The sequence below is a fragment of the Diabrotica undecimpunctata genome, chromosome 3 (assembly GCF_040954645.1).
Source record: "Diabrotica undecimpunctata isolate CICGRU chromosome 3, icDiaUnde3, whole genome shotgun sequence".
Classification (NCBI taxonomy): Eukaryota; Metazoa; Arthropoda; class Insecta; order Coleoptera; family Chrysomelidae; genus Diabrotica; species Diabrotica undecimpunctata.
The window spans coordinates 150,459,547-150,482,032 of NC_092805.1; the positions used below are offsets into that span (position 1 = coordinate 150,459,547).

General features: G+C 34.3%; 1 protein-coding gene across 1 annotated transcript in view; it reads left to right on the forward strand.

The window, feature by feature from the left end:
• The window catches only part of LOC140437562 (facilitated trehalose transporter Tret1-like), a 124,151-nt gene that overhangs the window by 48,155 nt on the left and 53,510 nt on the right, over nt 1–22,486 (forward strand). The window contains exon 2 of the mRNA XM_072527160.1: nt 12,729–12,805. Coding sequence (XP_072383261.1) covers nt 12,795–12,805 — 11 coding nt within the window. The 5' untranslated portion in view covers nt 12,729–12,794. The remainder of the gene's footprint in view (nt 1–12,728; nt 12,806–22,486) is intronic.

Sequence of the window (22,486 nt, forward strand, 5' to 3'; positions counted from 1 at the left end):
AGTCTTATCCGTGGACAATCATTATCAGTTTGTCGCAACTATTTTAGTAGCATCTTTCGTTTCGTTTTTTCTTTAATAGTAATTTTGTGAGTTCTATTTTCTTTTTAAAAGTTTAGTCGTACCCCATGTATCTTCGTCAAACCTGTTTATCAAATCGTCCTATTTTTATCTCTTTGCATAGGTAATGATCTTACAATAACTGCTTCCTGATTTCTTTATATTTTTCGATCAACTCTTTGATGTTCTGCTATGATCTTCTCCAGGCCCTCGTGACGGTTCGTTTTTCTAAAGTACATTTTTTCCTGGCCTCATTCATTTCCTTGTTTCACAATATGGATATACATGTCTTTTGTGACATTTGGAGGGTTGTTCTGCTGTAATCGTGTTAGATGTCGTGTGCACCTTAGTTTTAATATTTTTATGAGATTCATCACATCTTTACCATCTGACATCTATAGTGTCCTACACCAGTAGGTGGAAGTATTCCCCTCCGGGTCCTTCGTTTAAATATGAGTAGAATTTTTTCATGTGATTTGGAGATAGTCCAAATTTAAATCCACAAATAACTTAACTATTTGCAAAAGTACTAAATAGTAAATCTATATATTGTGCTATGTGCTAATGAAATGAGTAGCACCGAGTTTCCAGGTTCCATCTCTTGAAATACTGTTTACCCATAGATCGATCTTTTTGTTTTCTTGCCTGAGTTTGAATTATAAATCCAAAGACCACTCTGAAGGATGGCTTGGCTTTCAGAACGACGTACCTAAGTAGCAGATACTGAATATTAAACGTTTATATAATTTGAAGTCAAAAACAATGAACAAAATAATATTTAAAATTTACACAGACTGCAGAGTTCCTTAATTAGATGGCTATTTTTGGTTTTTAAATCTCCAACAAAGATACCTATATAACGAGACGCGTGCAGCAGCTGTTGAAAAACATGTATTTCCTTGGCAGCGAAGTATTATTTTGTGCCTAATTATAGGTTAATTATGAAAAGCCAAATCTAATTTAAAATACGCGCTTTTAAATATTCTAGATCTAGTTCATATACGATATATTTTTATCAAGACCTATTTAATATATAATATATATTATGACAATTACAAGTTCTCGGGAAGAACCGCGTTGAAAATTTCGTTTCGGCACCCATTTTGGAGCACTTTGAGCATTCTGATGAGGACAGAGCTGTTTTTTCGTAATGTTCCATGTCGATATCAGCTATTACGGGAGAGAGAGGGGATCCCATTGAGGCACCTTTAATTTGACGATAAAGAAATGATTTTAGAATGAAAATTCTAGGTGAAATAGAAATGTTTTTCGGAAGATCAATGAAATGAAAAGATTTTTTGACGAAGGACCAGGCGTTTTCGGCTCATGGTTGTAAGGATAAGGTAAGATGTTTCGCCAATTTCTGAGTGGGGTAGTCGTATGCACTGACGATGAGTCGTAGGGGACATTGGGGTTATGGGTTTTTGGCAGGGCGTATATTCTTGGAATTCGGGTTGATTTTTTTCTGGGTATAAGAGATTTTTTTATGTCTGGAGGTAGAGTAGACTTATTTACCATGGATTTGGTCTTTTTTTCTACATAACTGATGAAATCGTTTGGGACGCGTTTGTATTCTGTGGAATTGAGAAGTTTGAACATTTTGTCGAAATAGTTTAAAGAGTTGATAATGACGGTGGCATAGCCTTTCTCGGCCGGAAGGATGATAGGATCGGGTTATTATGAAGTTTTTTCTGAAAGACTGATATTTGACGGTGGGGGTTTGGAAGTACAAAGAATTATTGGCAACTTCGGCTTGATAGGAAGGAAGATGAAAGCTTCTTCAGTTTGACAAATAATTTCCTCAGTTGGGATGGAATGAGGAGTGACAGAAAAATTGAAGTCAGCCACTCTCAACAATATAAAACCAACACAACCCGTACACACTCCTTAACAAATTCCAGCCTACGACCTATCCTCGGATATGAAAATCCCTCATTCACTTCACATCCATCCAACTTCGCACATAAATACACTACACACCAACAATAACACAATCCATACACATACATACTTTACCTACCCCACACAACGCTCACATAAACCAAACAACCCAAACCCACCAAACTACAATATGACCAAAAATATACAGAACTAAAAATCATATAGAAAACTGTCAAACACTAAACACATAAAAAGTAAGCACACCCGTATACTCCTTATGAGTCGCAATAATTCCACAATGATAAGGGAAGATTGATTTTCTGTCTTTCCCAATCTCATTGCACAGCTACCCGCTAAATAATAACTTACAAAAACCAATACTGGTACTAGAAATGGCGGTGGGAACGCTAATTGGCGTTTGCTCACTCCAATAAAAATATAACCCTTGAAGGAGCACAAAGCTTAAACGAGATTCATAAAATTAGTCTCCCTCTCGAAAAAATGATCACAACTACCATCTGAGACAGGTAGATCTGCAGATTATCTGCGAAACTGGATGCTTAGTCTAGGTCTTGGGCACATCATTATCATCATTCTGGCTTTTAAACCCTGTTTGGGTTCTCGCCTCCTCAAGAGTTTCTCTCCAGTCGTCCCTATCCATAGCCTTCCTCCGCCAAGCACGTATTTCCATATTTCTCATGTCTTTCTAGAGCGCATATAAGAGTAAAAAAGAGACACACTTTACAAGAGTCTCTCCAGACGGTTACTTTATAAAATCCTGATGAAAAAGCATCACTGTGTAACTATAGAAACACCGTCTAAATATGCTTGTCTGCCTTTGATCAGTTTTATTGTCTCACTGTATTTTTGTCTATGATAATATTAGTGACAACATTATTGGAGTCACACCGTACTCAATGTGATAAGTTATTTTAACCGTTTTTTAATATCTCATTACCTAAAAGCAAATCTAATAAAACATCTGCCGGTATCCGTGCAGTAAAATTGTTTATGACTGACAAGTGGAATTTTATTATTTATTGCAACTAATAAACTTTATTGCAAACTCCAATAACTAGTTTATCTCTATCAACTAATAACTAGTTTCATACGTATGGAAAATTTGAAGAACTGTATTCAATTTATCAGAATACTATTTATCAAACTTTGCATACGTAAAACGATAAGTAATTTATTATTATGTATGATACGTATCCCGGTGGTTCAAATGGTAGGATGTATGACCTTATAATTTTGACAAGAGTATAATGATTTTAAAATCGAGACGTTAATAAGATTACAGTTTCCATGGTATTATTTTTAGAGAGAGATTGACAAATGTAGTAGGTCAGTAGAACGGTTTTAATATTTATTCATGTTCTTCTTTTAGTACCATGTCCAAGTTTTGGCTATGTTATGACAATGACAATTTGCCGATATGTTTTTCGATATTATGCGGCATGTTACAAATTAATCTGCTGATAGGCCAATCTATTGACGAAGGTTTCGAAGCTGCGAGTATTTCATATTCCAAATCTGTCTCTTAAATAATTTACCGTAAAAAATACAAATAGTCTATTTAAATTGTTCAAACGCACTTTAGAAGCCGTTGAACCTTGGAAACCATATATTATGAAGAATATGTATAAAAACCCCGAAAGCTCAAAGCCCCTTTTACTGTAATCAGCAGGAAAACGTTAATGCAGAATTTGACGAAATATTTAGCAAGGGCATCTCCTCAAATAGCTGGGGATTGAAAAATCCTGGGAATAAAAGAAAAACCTTTCTTTATATTACCTCTAAATTAATTGGCAAAGAAATAATTAAACTTACTACTTACGTGGGTTTTTTACTACTGAACTGCACTCAAAAAACTTTTAAATGACGTCAGCGGCCATCGTGTTAACAAACTAAGAAATGAGATCAAATCGGGGGTTCGGTTCTTTTTATAACCGATTGCCAGACTAATTAGAATTTGAGTGGCAATATATACACCTTTAGTGGTTATTTGAACTTTTGTTTTATATTACGCGGTTAATTTCATAACAGTTTTAACATACTTATACCCAGACAAAATCATTTATAAAGACATACTTATACCCAGACAAAATCATTTATAAGGGAGAAAATAAGGCATAGTCATCGGTAATATTACGCATTTCTCTAAATACGAGGTCTGGCTATTTAATAACGAGACTGCTTATGAAAAAGAGTTTTATTTTAAAAATTATTCTTCAATCGAATGCTCTACTTCAATATATTCCCCTTCCCTCGCCACACACCGTTCCATTTGTTTTTTCCATTGGTCAAAGCAATTGAAAGTCTTCTTTTGTTAGAGCTTTTAGGAGCTCCGCCGTTTTTCGCTTCATCTCTTCCATCGACTCGAACCGGATTCCTTTTAAGACAGACTTGATCTTCGGAAACAGGAAAAAGTCACAGGGTGCTAAATCAGGCGAGTACGGCGGGTGATCGAGCACTGGACTGCTTCTAGCGGCTAATTAAGATCCACGGCTTACTTTTCCACAACTACGGCCGTTTCTTACGAACTCGCTCTCGCAGCGTTGCCAAAACTTTCAAATAGTAAGTTTGGTTTACAGTTTGACCCTCTGGAACCCATTCAGTCATCACGATGCCGTTAATATCGAAAAAAATAAACAATTAGCATGGCATTAAATTTTAATTTCGACATCCTTGCTTTTTTCATTCTTGACAATGCAGGAGTTTTTCAGTGCATGGATTGTCGCTTAGTTTCAACATCGTATTTTCAGGTTTCATCGCAAGTGATGATGTTTTCCGTTAATTCAGGCTCTTCATGTAACCTCTTAAGAAAATCTGAGCAGATCTGTTGACGGACGAGCTTTTGGTCAGGGGTCAAATTTTTTGGGACCAACTTTGCACAGACTTTCTTCATGTTCAATTAGTCATGTACAATTTTGCTCGGCGTTTACAGTCTCAGCAATCATCGGAATGCTCATACGACGATCTCCGCGCACAATTTCACTTATTTTGGTCACTGTTTGCGGAGTTGAAACAGAGACAGGTCGACCTGGACGTTGGTCATCTTCGGCGCTCTCTCGGCCTTCAGAAAACCATTTATACCATTCGAAAATACTCGCACGAGATAGAGAATTCTCACCATAGGCCTCTATCAACAAATTATAGCACTCAGTTGGAGTTTTTTTTTTAATTTAACGAGAAATTTCACATTAATCCGTTGCTCATGATTTTCGTCACACATTGTTATCGGCAATGGTAAAAAATACTACTCCAGCGACAAAAACGTGTTTTCGTACTGAAAGAGTAGACACTTCTAGCTATCCACTGCTGCATTCGTTTCCCACTCTTCCCCTCTAGGACGCCTTCTGCGCGCGCAGTCTCGTTATTTAATAGCCAGACCTCAGTCTACACACAGACAGGGTTAATGATATGGGATCTTGAAAAATGACTTGGCTTGAGATGTAAGCTTTAGGAAAATAGAATGCTATATTATGTACATGAGTGCCGAAACAGAAAGAATAATCGTTATTAGTAGTAAAACATGAACACTGCTGACTGTTGATTTGCCTTCAAAGCGAAGGAACGGATCCATTTGTTATCCATAGTCACTTATTGGAAAAGTTTCAAGCAATCTGAATCGTTGACGGTTTGTTCCTTATGACCGACAAATAGCAAATGCAACATATTTAAGCAAAGCTTTTTCGTTGCCAAATGGCGAACACTGTCTTCTAATTGATGTATTCGACACTACGGTCTTAAGTAACTTTAATTTACAACCGGTCAAAACGGATTTGTATAAGTTTTTATTTTTTACTGAACAATTGCAGAAAATGGGCAATCAAAACGATCAACAGCATTTTTCTTTACGACTGCTTATAAAATTAGCACACCACTTCTTAACTGTTGTGTCTTTTTGAGTTATTGATTTCTGTAACTAAAATTATTTCTCAAACAAACGTAAAATCTATCAATAAATGAATATTATCATTGCGCTGTGAAACATCTCTCGAATATTTTTTAGGTCAATCAATATAGGAAGTAAGTTATTTGTAATAGTGGTTATACAAGGTTTCTATTATTTCTGTTATTATACCAATATAAAACACTCTTGTTTGTTTGCTGTTGTTTTCTTTGAGAAAAAAAGTCAAAGATGTCATGTTGGTTTATTATTAGTTATTTATGGAAACTCAATAATGTTTACAAAGTTGGATGGTACGTTTGTTGACTCAATATACATTTTGGTACATAACGATAAAAACATCAGGGTATACCGGATGGCCTATAATTATTGAGAAACTTTTTTCTTGTGGCATTTCATGTTGTTGATTCATAGAGCTCAATTACATGCTTAAATTCTAACAGGTGTCCAACAAAGCTTGTTAAAGATAAAAGCTCTTTAACGCATCGTGCATCATAAAATTTTTGTTTTTTGTTTTTTTAATGAATATGTTTTATGAAAAACGTTTTAGCCGAATACCAAGTCGGATTCAGACCCGACTCTGAGCATTAAGATGCAAATTTATAATATGCACATTTGTTGATTTTAAAAAGGCTTATGACTCGATAGATCGAGAAATACTCCTGTCAATACTAGAAGAAAAAGGGGTGGATCACTAAACAATAAGTCTCGTAGAGCAAACATTAACAAATTCAGTTAAAGTTAAATTCATAAGAGCACTCTCAGAAGCGTTCGACATAAATACGGGAGTTAGACAAGGAGATGGTCTGTCACCATTGCTATTTTTAACATCGTTGGATAAAGTTGGACAATTACACTCTTAGCCACTAAAACTAACCTTCACTTACCTTATCTCGCATTTGCAAATGATTTAACAATAAGAACAGAAGTTGAAAACACAGCAATCATACAGATTTAGACATTAAAAGAATATGTAGAAAAAGTGATCCTACAAATATCTTTCGAAAAAAACTGAAGAACTTACAAAGACGATCACGAGGAAGACCACAGATGAAATAGGTAGATGACATACAAAGAGTAATCTGAACAAATTGAAAGTATGTTGCTTATGATAGAGATCGACAGAAGGTGTTGAGGCGTTGGGAGAGGCCGATGTCCAAAAATGGACGATAAAAGGCTAAGAAGAAGAAGAAGAAGAAGAAGAAGGATGGATACTAACGAATTCAAACCAAAATACGGAGAAATTAACAGATTGCTACATTTTAAATATCTTGGTGAATTTATTGAACCTACAAGGAAAGAAGGAACATCGCAAAATTACGGACTGCAGAAGACCAAAAAAGGACTAGGGATGAAACAAAACATACATAACAAGAAATGAAGATATCAGTATCAAAGAATACCAACATCCACCATGGTAATACCTTCATCAATCCGCCCTTATACGCAAACGAAACACTAATCTCCAACAAAAAATATGGACTGAAAGACTTAAAAAAAAAGAAAAAAATTATCAGCAAAATTATCAATGTTAGACAAACAGAAGATGGATATAGACTACAATGAACAAACAGTTGAAAAATCTTGAACACAGAAACTGACATCAGGAAAAAAAAAGAAAATTTTCTTGCAAGATTAATAACAATCAATTAATTCTGGATCTATCACGATGATGTAGGTGTGTACACATCAAGGTTAACAGTCGTTTAAAGAAAATTAGATGTGCTATGCGAAACTCCTATGCGAAACGGATAACCACTTCCTCAATTTTCTGACAGGCCTTTTTAACACCTTTTACGACAAAGGGGAGATTCCGGAGGAATGGCTTCGATCGACCTTTGTAGCCATACCTAAAACACCAAGTGCAAAACACTGTGATCAACACCGCTTAATAAGCTTGATAAATCACATTACCAAAGTTTTCACCAAAATCATACACAATAGAATATATAACAAACAAACGGAGAGGTAATCAATAATATTAGATATGCTGACGACACAGTTATTATCGCAAATGACTGCAACGAGCTTCAAAGACTCATGCAAAGCATACTCACAGCAAGTCAAGAATATGGTTTAGAACTCAATACAACCAAAACTAAATGCATGCTCATCAGCAGACCACAACGACCTCCGATGCAATTGACATTAAACAACCGAAAAATAGAACAAGTGGAGACATACACATACCTTGGAACCACAGTCAACACAAAATGGGACCAGTCAACAGAAATAAGATCACGAATTGAAAAAGCGCGAAACGCGTTCAACAATATGAAAAAGTGGTTCACAAGCAAAATCTCAATGGAACTAAAATTAAGACTGGTCAAGTGTTATGTCTTCCCGATCTTGTTCTATGGAGCAGAGGCATGGACCACAACGGAAGCCACCCTGAAGAAACTAGAATCCTTTGAGCTGTGGATATATCGCCGTATTCTTCGGATATCCTGGACAGACCACATCACTAACGTGGAAGTAATGCAGAGAATAGGCAAAAGCAAAGAAATAATCTTCACCGTAAAGAAACGGAAGCTTGAGTACTTCGGACATGTCATGAGGCATACTAAGTACCGGCTGCTACAGTTAATATTCCAAGGAAGAATCGACAGTAGGAGGGGACCGGGAAGAAGACGACACTCATGGATGCATAACCTGCGACAATGGTTCGGACTAACATCGACCGAACTGTTCAGAGGTGTCGTAAACAAAGTCAAAATAGCGTTGTTAATAGCCAACGTCCGAAACGGATAGGGCAAAGGAAGAAGAAGAAGAAGATGTAATCTGTAGTAAGGAAGGTCATGCTAATCCTATTTCGGGATTCTAAAGGCGTAACTGTAGTGGAGTTCCTAGAAAAAATGGTAACTACAGGTGTCTGTTAAGTCTAGATGACGCTATAATAGAAAATCCTAGGATTTCTTATACCAGTATTTGCCCAAAAATTACCGACTGTTTCTAAAACTTAGAGAACAACTTGCGTGCTTACTAATATTTCCTACAGATTCTTCTTTTTAAGCTGCTGTCTTCTTTCAAAGGTTGGTGACCATCATAATTATTTGAACTCTGCCCTACTTCTGTTCACTGCTGCCCTAAACAGCTGGTTTGACGAGAAATTAAATCACTCTCTCTGTAATTTAATCTAATCTTTATATATTAGACTATTTGTTATAATTTATTTTCTGAAAATATATCAGTTATAAAAGCCCATGAAATATAAATAGAAGCATCAATAACCTTATTTTCATTACGTTATTGCGACAGCCTACAGAAAACACACGATAATAATTGATAGTTTAAGCTGCTTCGATGTTTTTCAAAAATATTATGTAAGTCGACAAGAATATAAGGGCCAAAGTCAAAAAGAAATTTATCTCGACGATAAAACGAAATGGTTTAGGATATTTGTAGGAACCAACAAAGTAATAAAAAAGCTGTAACTTTTGCTGAAAATTTATGTCGAAATATTATCACACAATTCAGTATAAAATATTTTCACGAAATGAAGAAAAAACACGAAATAACGGTTATTGAAGTTTTCATGAGGGTAGCTTCGAATTTTCATTACGTTTTTAGATCACTCTTTTATTTTTACAAATCGTAAATGGAACTATGATAGATTCTCAGAATAGAGCGAATCTCTATTCTGGGATAGCGAATATTCGCTCCGTGCGTGACTGACGCGACACCTACCGCCTTCATCTGACAGTTTTGGACCTACCAATTTTCAGGTTAAACATATGACATTAATGACATATGTTGTTACATTGTTAAATACAGGCGAAATTGACAATTATTGATAATTAACTTTTTAATTATATTTTTTCAGTTTATGTACAAAATAAATGTAGTATTAAAAACTGGGTTTCTCAAAATTCATCATAATATATCTTTTTAAGCCCAAACGGAAACGAAAAGTTAAAAATCTAGTACTGGCAAATCAAGTTTTTCACGTGAAAGAACATATAATCAAAAACAGTAATAGTAAAAGTTATGATATAAAAACTAAAGTCATCAGGCACTCTGCAGTTAGCTTGAAGCCTTATAAAATATCATTTAAGGTAAATTATTTAAATATTTCAATTGCATAAAAATGAGGTTACGTGATATTTCCTTTTTCATATTAATAGCACGGATCCATCTTTTTCTTTTCTCTAATTTATATGTAATCTTTGGGAACCTATAAAAACTACACTTACTAGTTTTGCTATTATTAACACAACTAAATACGCAACGTGTATTTGCACACATTTTTGATAAAATTTATGCGTAAAAAGATAGTGTCCAATTTTGTCATATTTCGCCGCTATGCACGCTGGCATCGTTTCAAGAGGTACCCCTACCATGGTCACGCACGGAGCGAATACTATCTTTCAGATTTACCCAGAGGATCAAATAGGATCTATTGTGTACCGGTGTACTAAGATTAATTCTTTATAATCTAGCTAGATCACTAGGAATGTACAAGATGAGGGATACTTCTTTTATTTCCCTCTTTTTGCTCTCCATTTCTTTCATGTCTATTAATGCAACTTTTTATGGGACTCTGCGCTCATTATCCTAGGCATGTTTGCATATCTGGAATTTGAAAAAAATCTCTGTTTTTAATGTATAATAAAGTGCATTTATAAAGTGTTTTGTTGATTTTTCTTTTGTGTTGTTTGTTTTGGTTTTGGAAATAATAAAAATTTCTTCATCGTTTTTGTTGTTTTTTAGTTTCGTTCTATGATCTTGTGGAATTTCTTGAATATAAATGATAATGAATAATTATAATATTTAATAGACAGGTAATTTCAGCTCATAATTCTCTTTTTAGTATTTTTGTTGTAGTTTGGGTGATAATTTAAATATCTTATTGATGTGGATTGGTTTTCTGTAGATTGTAGTTACATATCCTTTATCCTCATTTGTAAGTAACACGTTCACAAATGGTAGTGACTTGTTGTAGTTGTTTTCCGTTTCCATGATTAATTTGGTTAATTCTTCTTTAGAGCTTATGTAACTAAAACAAATGTTTAGTGTTTCTGGTGCATGGCGCCATATGTGGAACACATTATCTACATATCCTCAGCTTATGTATCCAATTTGACTGCAAGAGACATAAATATTGGATGAGTATAAATTCTAGAATTAATGGAGAAAAGGAAAGAATTCAGAACTGTTTATTTCATGTATTAGTTTTTTTTTTATTTTAATACAAATATTACTCTTAAGCTCCATCCGAGAAGCAGCTTGAGCAAAATATTATCTACAAACTATATAAATATATCGCATACACTGAAATTTTCTTTCCTAGTTTAATATAGATCCAAGTTTCATATTCCGCTCACTTAATAGGGTTATTGAACCGAACTGCATTCGGGAAAACAAGGACAACTTTATACTTTGATTAAAACGAACCGAAAACAAGGAAGCAGAAATCTTACTCAAATAAACCGCATCACCGTAAACATCCAATTACGCAATTATGATTTTTATTTATATTACTTTAACAGAAAAAATTGGCCAGAATTAAAAATAAATGATGATCAAAAAATTTAAAATGATTTCTTAACAAATAAAAGTGCATTTTAATTGAAAAAACTTAAACTTTTTTTCACGGATATGTTAAAAAAGTTATACATTAATGATCAAAAGTTATACATTATTATTTATATTGTAGTTTTACGTAGTTTAATGAGAGGTAGCCATTTTTTGTTATTATTTTAACATAAAAATAAAATAACATGGTTGCAAAAACTTGTTTTCGTCCAATAATATTTTTGGATAATACTCTACACCAGTTTGTAACTAAATATCGTTTACTGTTTGTGTAAAATGTTATAAATTTATTTAATAATTTGGCCAAGCAATAGAAGTGGCCTTACAAGAACGTTTATAGAATTACCAAATTTTGCAACAGCTCAATATAACAGAGCTTCGGTAAGACGCATAATTCACGTTTTTCGTGATACTAGAATCTTAGCGCGAAGATTTCTCTCTGATCTGAAGATGTCCTGCAATGACATCAGCGGATGACTATCAACACATGAAAAACCGGTATTTAGATTCGTTAGATACCTGAAGAGGATTACATTGGTCAAATCTACGGACAAAGAACCTTTAAAAGATTCAAGACCTAAACTTCTACCTATATGTACATGGCACAGTAAAGGGCTGCAGTGCATTTACCAGAAATCGTTGTTTTTTGTTCTTATCTGCAGAGTCTGGTTTTGACATATAGTTGTAATCTACGGGAAAGGATCTGGATCTGTTCAAACGAAGCGGAACGACTCCATTTTCCAGACAACTTTATAATTTCATACACAACTGATTCCAGTAGCGCAAGGATATATTAGTTAATTAATTTTAAGCAGGCGAGGTCTATTCAATTTTAATTAGAATAATTTATTGTTGTCCTAAAAATACTTTTCAATGTTTGCATTGTTCTGCATTATTGAAAAAAAATTAAAATGCTTGTGTAATATATATTTTGGTAGAACAACAAAATGAAATTATGATACACAGTTTAGAAGTGAATTTTATTGTTTTAGAAAATATCTACAGAAACTGAATTAAAATTTGAACGCCATTGATATTAAATTTACATTAAATTTATATTAAATTTACAATAAATTTACATTAAATTTACATTAAATTTACATTAAATTTACATTAAATTTACATTAAATTTACATTAAATTTACATTAAATTTACATTAAATTTACATTAAATTTACATTAAATTTACATTAAATTTACATTAAATTTACATTAAATTTACATTAAATTTATATTAAATTTACATTTAATTTACATTAAGTTTACAATAAATTTACATTACATTTACATTAAATTTAAATTAAATTTACATTATATTAATACTCGTTTTTGATTTTAGTTATATTCCAACCCACGAGTTTGGTTTTGTTGCAATCTGTGATAGTATAAAAAGACTCTAGCCAGAATGGATATAAGGTAAGTTAATTAATTTTGTGGTATTTTATATTAAAATTTAGAAAATAAGCATTCTTTTAATGAGTATTTTGAAACTAAAACTTTAGTTTAAAATCGTAAATAGATAAGTTGTTAGAGTTAATTTTCATTTCGAATTTTTAAGGTTTTGGGTTTTTTTTTCTTCTTCGATGGATAGGATATTTACATTTTTCTCCTTCTTCTTCAGATGCAAATCCACTATTGTATGTTAGCGATCACATTTTCCATTAATTTTCTATTTCTTGCAATATGTATCAGAGATTGTATGTCGTTAATTCCTGTCCATTGCCTTATGTTTCGGAGACAGGACATTTTCTTGCGTCCCATTCCTCTCTTGCCTTCAATTTTACCCTCGATTATAAGTTGGAGGAACTGGTATTTTTCATTTCGCATGATGTGACCTAGATACGCCGTTTTTCTTTTCTTGATGGTTTCGAAAAGTTGGCGTTCTTGGTTTATTCTTTTAAGGGCATCTATATTTGTGATTTTCGCTGTCCATGGTATTTTTAGGATACGGCGATAGAGCCACATTTCGAAAGCTTCTAATCTGTTTATATCCCTCGTTTTGAGTGTCCAGCCCTCTACGCCATATAGCAGCACTGACCACACGTAGCACTTAGTAAACCTTAGTCTCAGTTGAAGATCGAATTCTGAACAAGTCAGTACCTTCTTGAATTTTACGAAAGCTTGTCGAGCTTGCTCAATGCAACATTTTACTTCCCTGTCCGATGCCCAGTCTTCAAAAAGCCACGATCCCAGGTATTTAAATTTACTCACTCTTTCAATGGACTTAGTATTCAGTGTTATGGTGGAGTTTTCAAGTGCATCCAAGTTTCTGGAGATGATCATAAATTTGGTTTTTTTTGGTATTAATCTCTAATCCCATTCGCTTACTGTATTCTCCGATTATAGTGACAAGTTGTTGAAGATCGACTATGTTGTCACAAATTAAGACACCATCATCAGCATATCGTATGTTGTTGATCAATACTCCATTCACTTTGATTCCCATCTTTGCATCCTCCAAATACTCTTGAATTATGGCTTCCGAATAAATGTTAAATAAAAGAGGGGAAAGCACACATCCCTGTCGAACGCCCCTTCTTATATGTATGAGTTTGGATATAGAATTGTCTATTTTTAACTGTGCCGTTTGATGCCAGTACAAGTTTTCAATGCATCTTATGTCTTTTTGGTCTATATCAACTTTCTTGAGGATCTGCATTAACTTGTGGTGTTGGACACGATCAAACGCTTTTTGGTAATCTAATTTACATTTTTGAATAAGTAAAATCCTTTGTGTTCCAAACATTGCCATTCCAAAAATTTACTCACAATTTTTTACGAAATTACATCTTGAAAGGAACGTTCCTATTTTTGGATGAGATTCGTGTTTCTACTACTAGATTATAAAAATTTAAGACATTTCAGATTCTTGTCTATTATCAACTTTTATCGTATGGAAGCTCCATTTATTATATAACGTAAACAATCAAATCGATAAGATTGTTATTGTTACCGCTAAGACATATTCGAAGCGATTTTCAAATCACTAACACAGATAAGACCGTAAGATTACAGTAAACAGGAAATCATCATTAATTGAGGGACGCTTACCACGCAATTCTTGAATTTCATAGGACAAAAATAACTTTGGAGAAATAAATAATTAAATAGCGGCACATTATTGTTTTCGACGTTTATAGGCCTTGGCATGGAATTTATTCCTTGGCTCATTATTTGACCAACAAAGTATAGTGTTAATACTTCTTTGTCTGAACATAAAAGGAACTGTCATCATGGTCGCTGCGAGAAATTAGCCGTTGTAGAGCACACTACTACGCAAGACATTTACCAAATTGTATGGTTGAGACAGCACCTAATAGCGGTTAGATCAGCTACGCCAAAAGTTAGCAAAATATCGGAATATTGTGAAGACATAACGACCGAACAATATTCCTTCTAAGGCAAGCTCTGGAAAAAACATATGAGTATGGCATTGATACTCGTCACCTATTTGTTGATTTTAGATGTGCCCATGATAGTGTTGAAAAAAACGCATACCAGTACACTTAGACAAGGACTTAGATAGGACTTAGACAAGGAGACAGCCTATCATGCCTTCTATTCAATATTGCACTAGAGAAAGCGATAAGAGAATCTGGAATAACAACCAGAGGAACTATTATTAATCGCAGCGTACAATTACTAGCGTACGTCGATGACATCGACATAATTGCAAGAAGAAAGGCGGACGTGCTCGAATCATTCAAGGCGCTTCAAGCAGCAACAAAAAGAATGGGACTAGAGGTTAACACTAGTAAGACGAAGTATATGAAAGTATCAAATTATATACAAGCAGCACAACCCGAAGATCTAACGATCGGAACATATACTTTCGAAGGAGTAAGAGAGTTTATATACCTAGGCTCATAAATTAATCAGAATAATGCAGTAAGTGCAGAAATTAACAGACGGGTATATATGGCAAATAGAGCCTATTATGGATTAAAAAAATTTTTAACAAGTCTAGTTACAAAAAGAACGAAACTAGTGATATACAGACTGGACCCTTACTGAGAAAGACAAAAAGAACATAGATGTATTTGAGATGTACTGCTGGAGACGAATGCTGAGAATACCATGGGTGGCCCGAAGAACAAATGAATCCATACTGGACCAGCTAAACATAAAGAAAAGACTAAGAACACAAATATCAGAACAAATAATAAGCTATTTTGGAATGTGCTTCGAAGAAATGGTCTTGAAAAACTTACCATCCAGGGAAAAGTAGAAGGCAGAAGAAATAGAGGTAGATCTCCCACACGATACACAGACCATATTGTTGCTACCATTGGCGCTCCATTGTCAGAATGTGCTAGAATGGCAGAAGATAGAAAAACGTGGAGGAACATTGGGAAATTTAGCTAATAGCTTCATGATATCACGATACCTGCATCAGGTTAACGACTAAGAAGAAGAAGAAGTGATATACAGAACTCATTATCAAGCCCATCCTCACCTACGCGTTAGAAACATGGACGATGATAAAGAGCGATGAAGAACGTTTAAGATGCTTTGAACGTAAAATCCTCCGGTATATCTATGGAGGAGTACAGGAGGGCGGATTATGGCGTAGACGCTATAATTTCGAACTTTACCGCCTGTATGACAAACCTGATACAGGTTAGGTTAGGTTAGGTCCATCAAAATAAACTGGCTGCGGTGGTTAGGTCACATAGAGGGAATGAATGAGATGGAGCCGCCAAAACATATTTATAAATAAGGAATAGATGGAGTGAGAAGGAGAGGCAGACCCAGAGCACGATTTAAGGATCAGGTGGAGGAAGACTTAAGAATGTTGGGAGTACGAAACTCTAAAGCCAAGGCGAAGAATAGGAGAGAATGGAGATTTATCCTTGAGCAGACCAAGACCCAAGATGGGTTCTGGAGCCAATGGTGATGATCATTATTTGACCAACACACTACTACGCAAGACATTTACCAAATTGTATGGTTGAGACGGACAAAAGTTAGCAAAATATTGTATAGACAATTTATAAAACAATAATAGAAAGTATTGGATTGTACGGCGCCGAACTCTGAAAAATAAATCAACTAAAAAAATCAAAAATTAAGGCCATAGAAATGGAACTATTGGAGACGATGTTGCCGAATCACTAGACTTGATAGGGTGAGGAACGTAGACATTAGGAGAAAAATGAAAATTAACCTAGACATAATAGATACGAGGCCAAAAAACTTAACTGGTATGGACACCTGCAGAGAATAACTGAAAATAGATGGCCAAAAAATAGAAAAATGGACTCTGCCCACTAGAAAAAAACAAGGTAGACCAAGACGGTCCTGGAAATATGTCGAAGATGCAATGAACCCCCAGAAATTTAGAAACTGAAGATTCTGGAAATTTTCTAGATAGTCCTTTTAAACTTTTGAAGTATTACCAGCCATGAGCTTAAAACAAAAATAAAAGTTCAGCTACTTAAAAGTTATGTTTTCCTAATACTTCCTTATGGTGCCGAAACATGGACGCTTACAGATGCCTCCACAAAAAATTGTACTTTAAAATGTGGCTATATCGAAAGATTTTCAGGATTCCCTGCAAGAGCCATAAATCTAATAAAATGTATTAAAAAGACTAGATAAAAACTTGAAATAAGCCCATAATACTTATCGAGAAATGAAAGAACAAAGTTTGAATTTGAATTTAGGTCGTTAGTAAATTCAAAAATAATATTTCTTACTTGTGTTTTTGAGCCTTGAAAATCCATATTTTGCACTTTTTTCAGTTTTCAATTATTTATAACTCGAAAACGATCTAGTTTACAGAAAAATTACACGAGACCTATTTTGTTCAGAATAATCCAAGAAATTAAAAAAAAAAAACAAGAACAGAATGGCTTTCGTGCAGACAGATCCTGTATGGACAGTATATTCTCTCTAAAGCAAGTTATCGAGAAAAGATTAGCCCACAACCTTTCAACTCATATAGTCTTTATAGATCTGACAAAGGCATACGATAGTGTACCACTTTCAATGCTTTGGGTAGCAATGGAAAAACAAGGAATAAGCAAAAAAAATATACAAGCAGTACAACAGCTCTACAAAAATATGACGGCAAACATTAAAACTGGAAATAGATTAACTAGAGAAATTCTCTAGAAACTAGAAAAACTCTTCAAAATATATCTAAATGGGGCACTCTCAGTGTGGAGAAGAAAGTGCTGCAATATGGGCATCCCAATCGGAGATGATAGATTGTACACGATACACTTCGCTGACGACCAAGCCATTCTAGCTGAAGACGAGAGTGATGTGGGCTACATGCTTAGAAAACTGAAAGATGAGTATACCAAATGGGGCCTCACAATTAATATACAAAAAACTGAGTACTTAGTTGTAGGAGAAAAACCAGAAAGCCTACAAATCGAAATGGGAACTATAAAACCAACAGACAATTTCAAATACTTGGGAGTCCAAATAACATCAAAAGCAGGAAGTAACGAAGAAATACACTCCAGGATTGGCCAAGCAAGATCAGCCACCAGACAGCTACACGGACTATTATGGAATAAAAAAATAACAAAAGAAAATAAAAGAAGAATCTATAAAACAATAATAGAAAGTATTGGGCTGTACGGCGCCGAACTCTGGGAAATAAACCAAAGAAACAAATCAAAAATTAAGGCCATGGAAATGAACTACTGGAGACGATGTTGCCAGCTCACTAGACTTGATAGGGTGAGAAACGAAGATATTCGGAGAGAAATGGAAATCGATCTAGATATAATAGACACAATCGAAGCCAAAAGACTTAACTGGTATGGACACCTTCAGAGAATGCCTGAAAACAGATGGCCAAAAAAAATAGAAGAATGGACTCCGCCAACTAGAAAAAAACGAGGTAGACCAAGACGATCCTGGAGATACGATGTCGACGATGCAATGACCGCCAGAGATTTAACAACTGAAGATTGCTTCGACAGAAAACGCTGGAAATTAGGATGCGAGAAGCGGCGCCAGCTGTAGAAGACTCGCTTGTTATATATATATATATATATATATATATATATATATATATATATATATATATATATATATATATATATATATTAAAAAAAAATTTTGCCTGGACAGAAAAACTTGATTGTTACAATTTGTTTAAAAAAAATTGTTTAAAAAAGTTAAACAACTTTTCGCCTGGGCTACCTCTTGATGGGGTATCTCATGAAAGTGATTATGCAAAAAAATCTCATGAGAAAGTTTTCCCGAACGAACTCGAGGTTTTCGCCTTGTCTAGTATTTAATAATAGAACGATACCGAATATATGGATCACATCAATAATAATAAAGTTAAAAAGAGCGACTGCACCTTCAAGAAGGAAGAAAAAAATGGTAGGAGTTACACTAAGAGACAGAATTAGTAGAAACATTCTAAAAAAGGAAACATTAACATGAAATTCCAGTAAAAGCTATAGAATTGAAGGTATTAAAAAAACCGATGATATTGAAATTGGAGACAAGGTTAATTCAAAAATGTCATCAAAATCGATGCGTGTTGATGGAAATCGAGGTTACATCATATTTTTATCATGGTTTACTGGACTATTATAGGTATATTATTCCTCTTAATATGGTTACATCTTGAAAATCGTATACTAAAAAAGTGGATCAACTATTATAAGCACTTAAATGGCATTTTTGGTCCAAAGCAATTATCTTAATTGAATATTTTGATCTAAGTATAAGAAGGTTTATTTAAAATAATTTAAATTGATAAACAAAGTCAATTTTTGCCTGTGTATCTCACGTGATTAAATTTAATTGTAAATAAATTATTTCTTGGTGCTCCAAATTAAAGACTGTTTTGAAAATACCTACTTTTACTTTTTAAAATTATATAGATTGGACACAAAAAATACAAAAGAAACTATTTATTGTTGAACATTTAAAACCATACAAGAGAGTTGTACATTGATACGGGTAGCTATTTCATCAGCTTGATGAGTCACACTCTAAAAATATTTTTAAGAGTTTACTTTCAACGCCCACATAATAAAATACATGCAATGCATTGAAATTGTTAAACAAAACACACCTATATCCTTGTACTTGTAGGAGTATAGATAAGTTATGTTTAAATTTATCCTAGATATTTTTGCACTTTTTGAAATCGTATAAAAAAACAACTGAATTTTACTCACTCAGTTTATTCAAACGAACGGAGAAGGCACAATGACCTAATTTAATTACGGATAGAAAACGCAATGCAATCAACACACGGATCTTAATAGCATCCTGTACCATCAAACAAAATCAATCATTAAACTCTGTGATACAGAGACCTTACTTGAGTGTTTTATTAGCCCAAAGAAATATCATATTGAGAGAAAATAAACTTGTATATAGAGGATTATAAGTATAATATTGCTACACAAAAAATCGCTTAGATTCAGCTTTGAACTTTTAGATTTAATACAAATTAAATCAATAATTAAAATGAGCGCCGACGATACGGTTTTAATAGCCAAAAATATAGATATAGACTGGTGATTAAAGTAAGAAATTAATAAGAAATATTGCTTCAAAAGAAATGTCAAGACAAAGACGGGGAAAACTCTGTAGACTGGCGATTATCCGAGCTAATTGGGACCGCGCATACCACTGATACCGAATCGCAGGGATCGGGTATTTGCTTTAAATAAACGAAAAATTCAAAAGTTGTGACGTATGTAATTAATGTATTAGGTAAAATTAAAGTATGTAAACCTGTACACAGAGTACATAGTTAAAATATATAGATAGGAAAACATTTACATACTGGATCATCTTCATGTTTTAAAAAAGTCTTTGATAGATTTCTGTGTCTTTGATAGAGTTCTTAGTGACATTGTGTGGGTTGATAACCATGTCGGCGATTGCATAATCAGTCAGTTCCATTTGCTGATCTTGCATAATTCACTTCGTCTGACGTCTTCATTATTTATCAGCAGTTCCGTTGGTAACTGATTAGCGATGTCTACTATTTCAACAATACAGTTATTGTTATCTTTTCCATCACTTTTCGCTTCAATTTGAAAAAGCTTTCGCCATGACTTTTGCAAAGTTGTTACTCTCACATCATCCCACGCTGAAGCTATCCAGTAAGACACATCCTTAACGGTGATCTTTTTAAGGGCCGCTGTCATAGTCATTCCCTCATCCAAACAGGTCAACAACACTTAGAGAACCCTTTGACGATAGTTCTGTATCATAGCCTCTAAAACTCCTTATGAGAGATGTGACGCTTGGTGGTAAGAAAGCAGCTTTAATAATTGTCTAAAAGGAGAATAGCTTTTCTTCGTAGGTTTTTCTTTTTTTATTATTGCTCAACAATGCAAACGAACTCGTTTAAAAACTAATCTTTAAAAATTTGACAATCCATCCACGCACTACGTTGATTCCTGTATATGGTGGGTAGGCAGTTTATTTAAAGAGTTTGAAAAGCCCTTGGATTCTTCGATTTACCAATAAGTAGAGGCCTTAATTTTAAGGATCCGGAAGAGTTGCTACACATCAAAAAAGTTACTCGTTCTTTGTTTTTTTGTATCCAGACGTAGTTTTTCACTTTGGGCTACCAGTGTTTTGGTTGGGAGCATTGAGGCGGCCAGTAGAAACATAGTGGCTAGAATAATAACACTAGCTAGTGACTCATCTCTTCAGCGTATCAACAGCCAGCTCACACGCTTATTTGATCTCGCTCGCCAAGCTTATTTATTACATAATTCGTTCTTTTCAATTACTACCTTGGTTAATCCAGAGGCTCAGTTGGTCGGGACTCGGATAATCGCGAGTCTACTGTATGTACAAAAGGCCAATTTAAAGAATCTGGGTTCGTCGAGTCACAAACCAACCGTTGCTATAAAGAAATTGAACTTTTCTTGAATGTCAAGAGAACAAGAGAAGCTTCGTTGTGCATATTTCCTGTCATTCAAAATTCAAAATACTGCAACCTTGCTTCAGTGTAATCTTGAATATTTGCCCGAATTGTATTTTGTAAGACATCAAATCTTAGATATAAACTAAGGAAAGAAACAACGAAAATCAGATAGAAGGACGAGTTAGAGAAGGAGAAATGTCAGAAATAATAAAATAATAATGGTGAAAATTTAGAAGATAAATACAGCAAAACTAGTATTTACTACCTCAAGAAATAACAAAAAGTTAAATAGATACCATGGTTGAATAAAGAGGTAAAGATCAAAATAAAATAATAAAAGAAATTACGGAAAGAATACATACAAAACAAAACGCAACAAAAATTGAAAGATTTAAAATGCAGAAAATAACAGTTTAAGAAAAAATAGAACAAAAAAAAGTAAAGAAAATGTTAAATTCCTAACGAAATAAAGCTAACATCAATAATGACCAAAAACAGAGTAATATTAATAGACGACAAGGATATTATGGAAAGATGAAGGAAACACTTCGAACAACTGTTGAACGGAAAGCAAGGAAAAGCAAAGGAAAATAAAAACAATGTAACTGGCGGATCAGGGGAATACACTAAGGAAACAGAAGCTACACAGAAAGAAGAACTAGCTCATAGGAGCGATGATGTTAGTCCAGAATTGTTAATATATATAGGATAATCAAACCACGATATTTCTGCAAGTTTTTTCACAGATTGGTTTGACAGAGATCCAAAATCAAGCCTGGTTTAGGATAAAATACTCATCATCATCATCAGCCCATAGTCGTTCACTGCTGAACATAGGCCTCCTCGAAAAACCTCCATTCAGATCTATTCTGCGCTGCTGCAATCCAGTTGGTACAAATCCTCTTTATGTCGTCAGTCCATCTTGTGGGTGGTCTTCTCGGGTTTCGTCTATCCGCTCTCGGTCTCCACTCCAAGATTTTTTTGGTTTACCTGTTATCCTTCATTCTAGCGACGTGTCCTGCCCACCTCCATTTAATTTTGGCTATGTGTTTTATAATGTCTTCTACACCACTTTTTCTACGGATTCCTTCGTTTCTTACCCTATCTCGCAACGTTATGTCTAACAATGATCTTTCCATTCTACGTTGCATCACTTGTAGTTTTCGTGTAGATGTCCTTGTTAGGGTAAGTGTCTCTGCGCCATATGTAAGGACAGGCAGGTC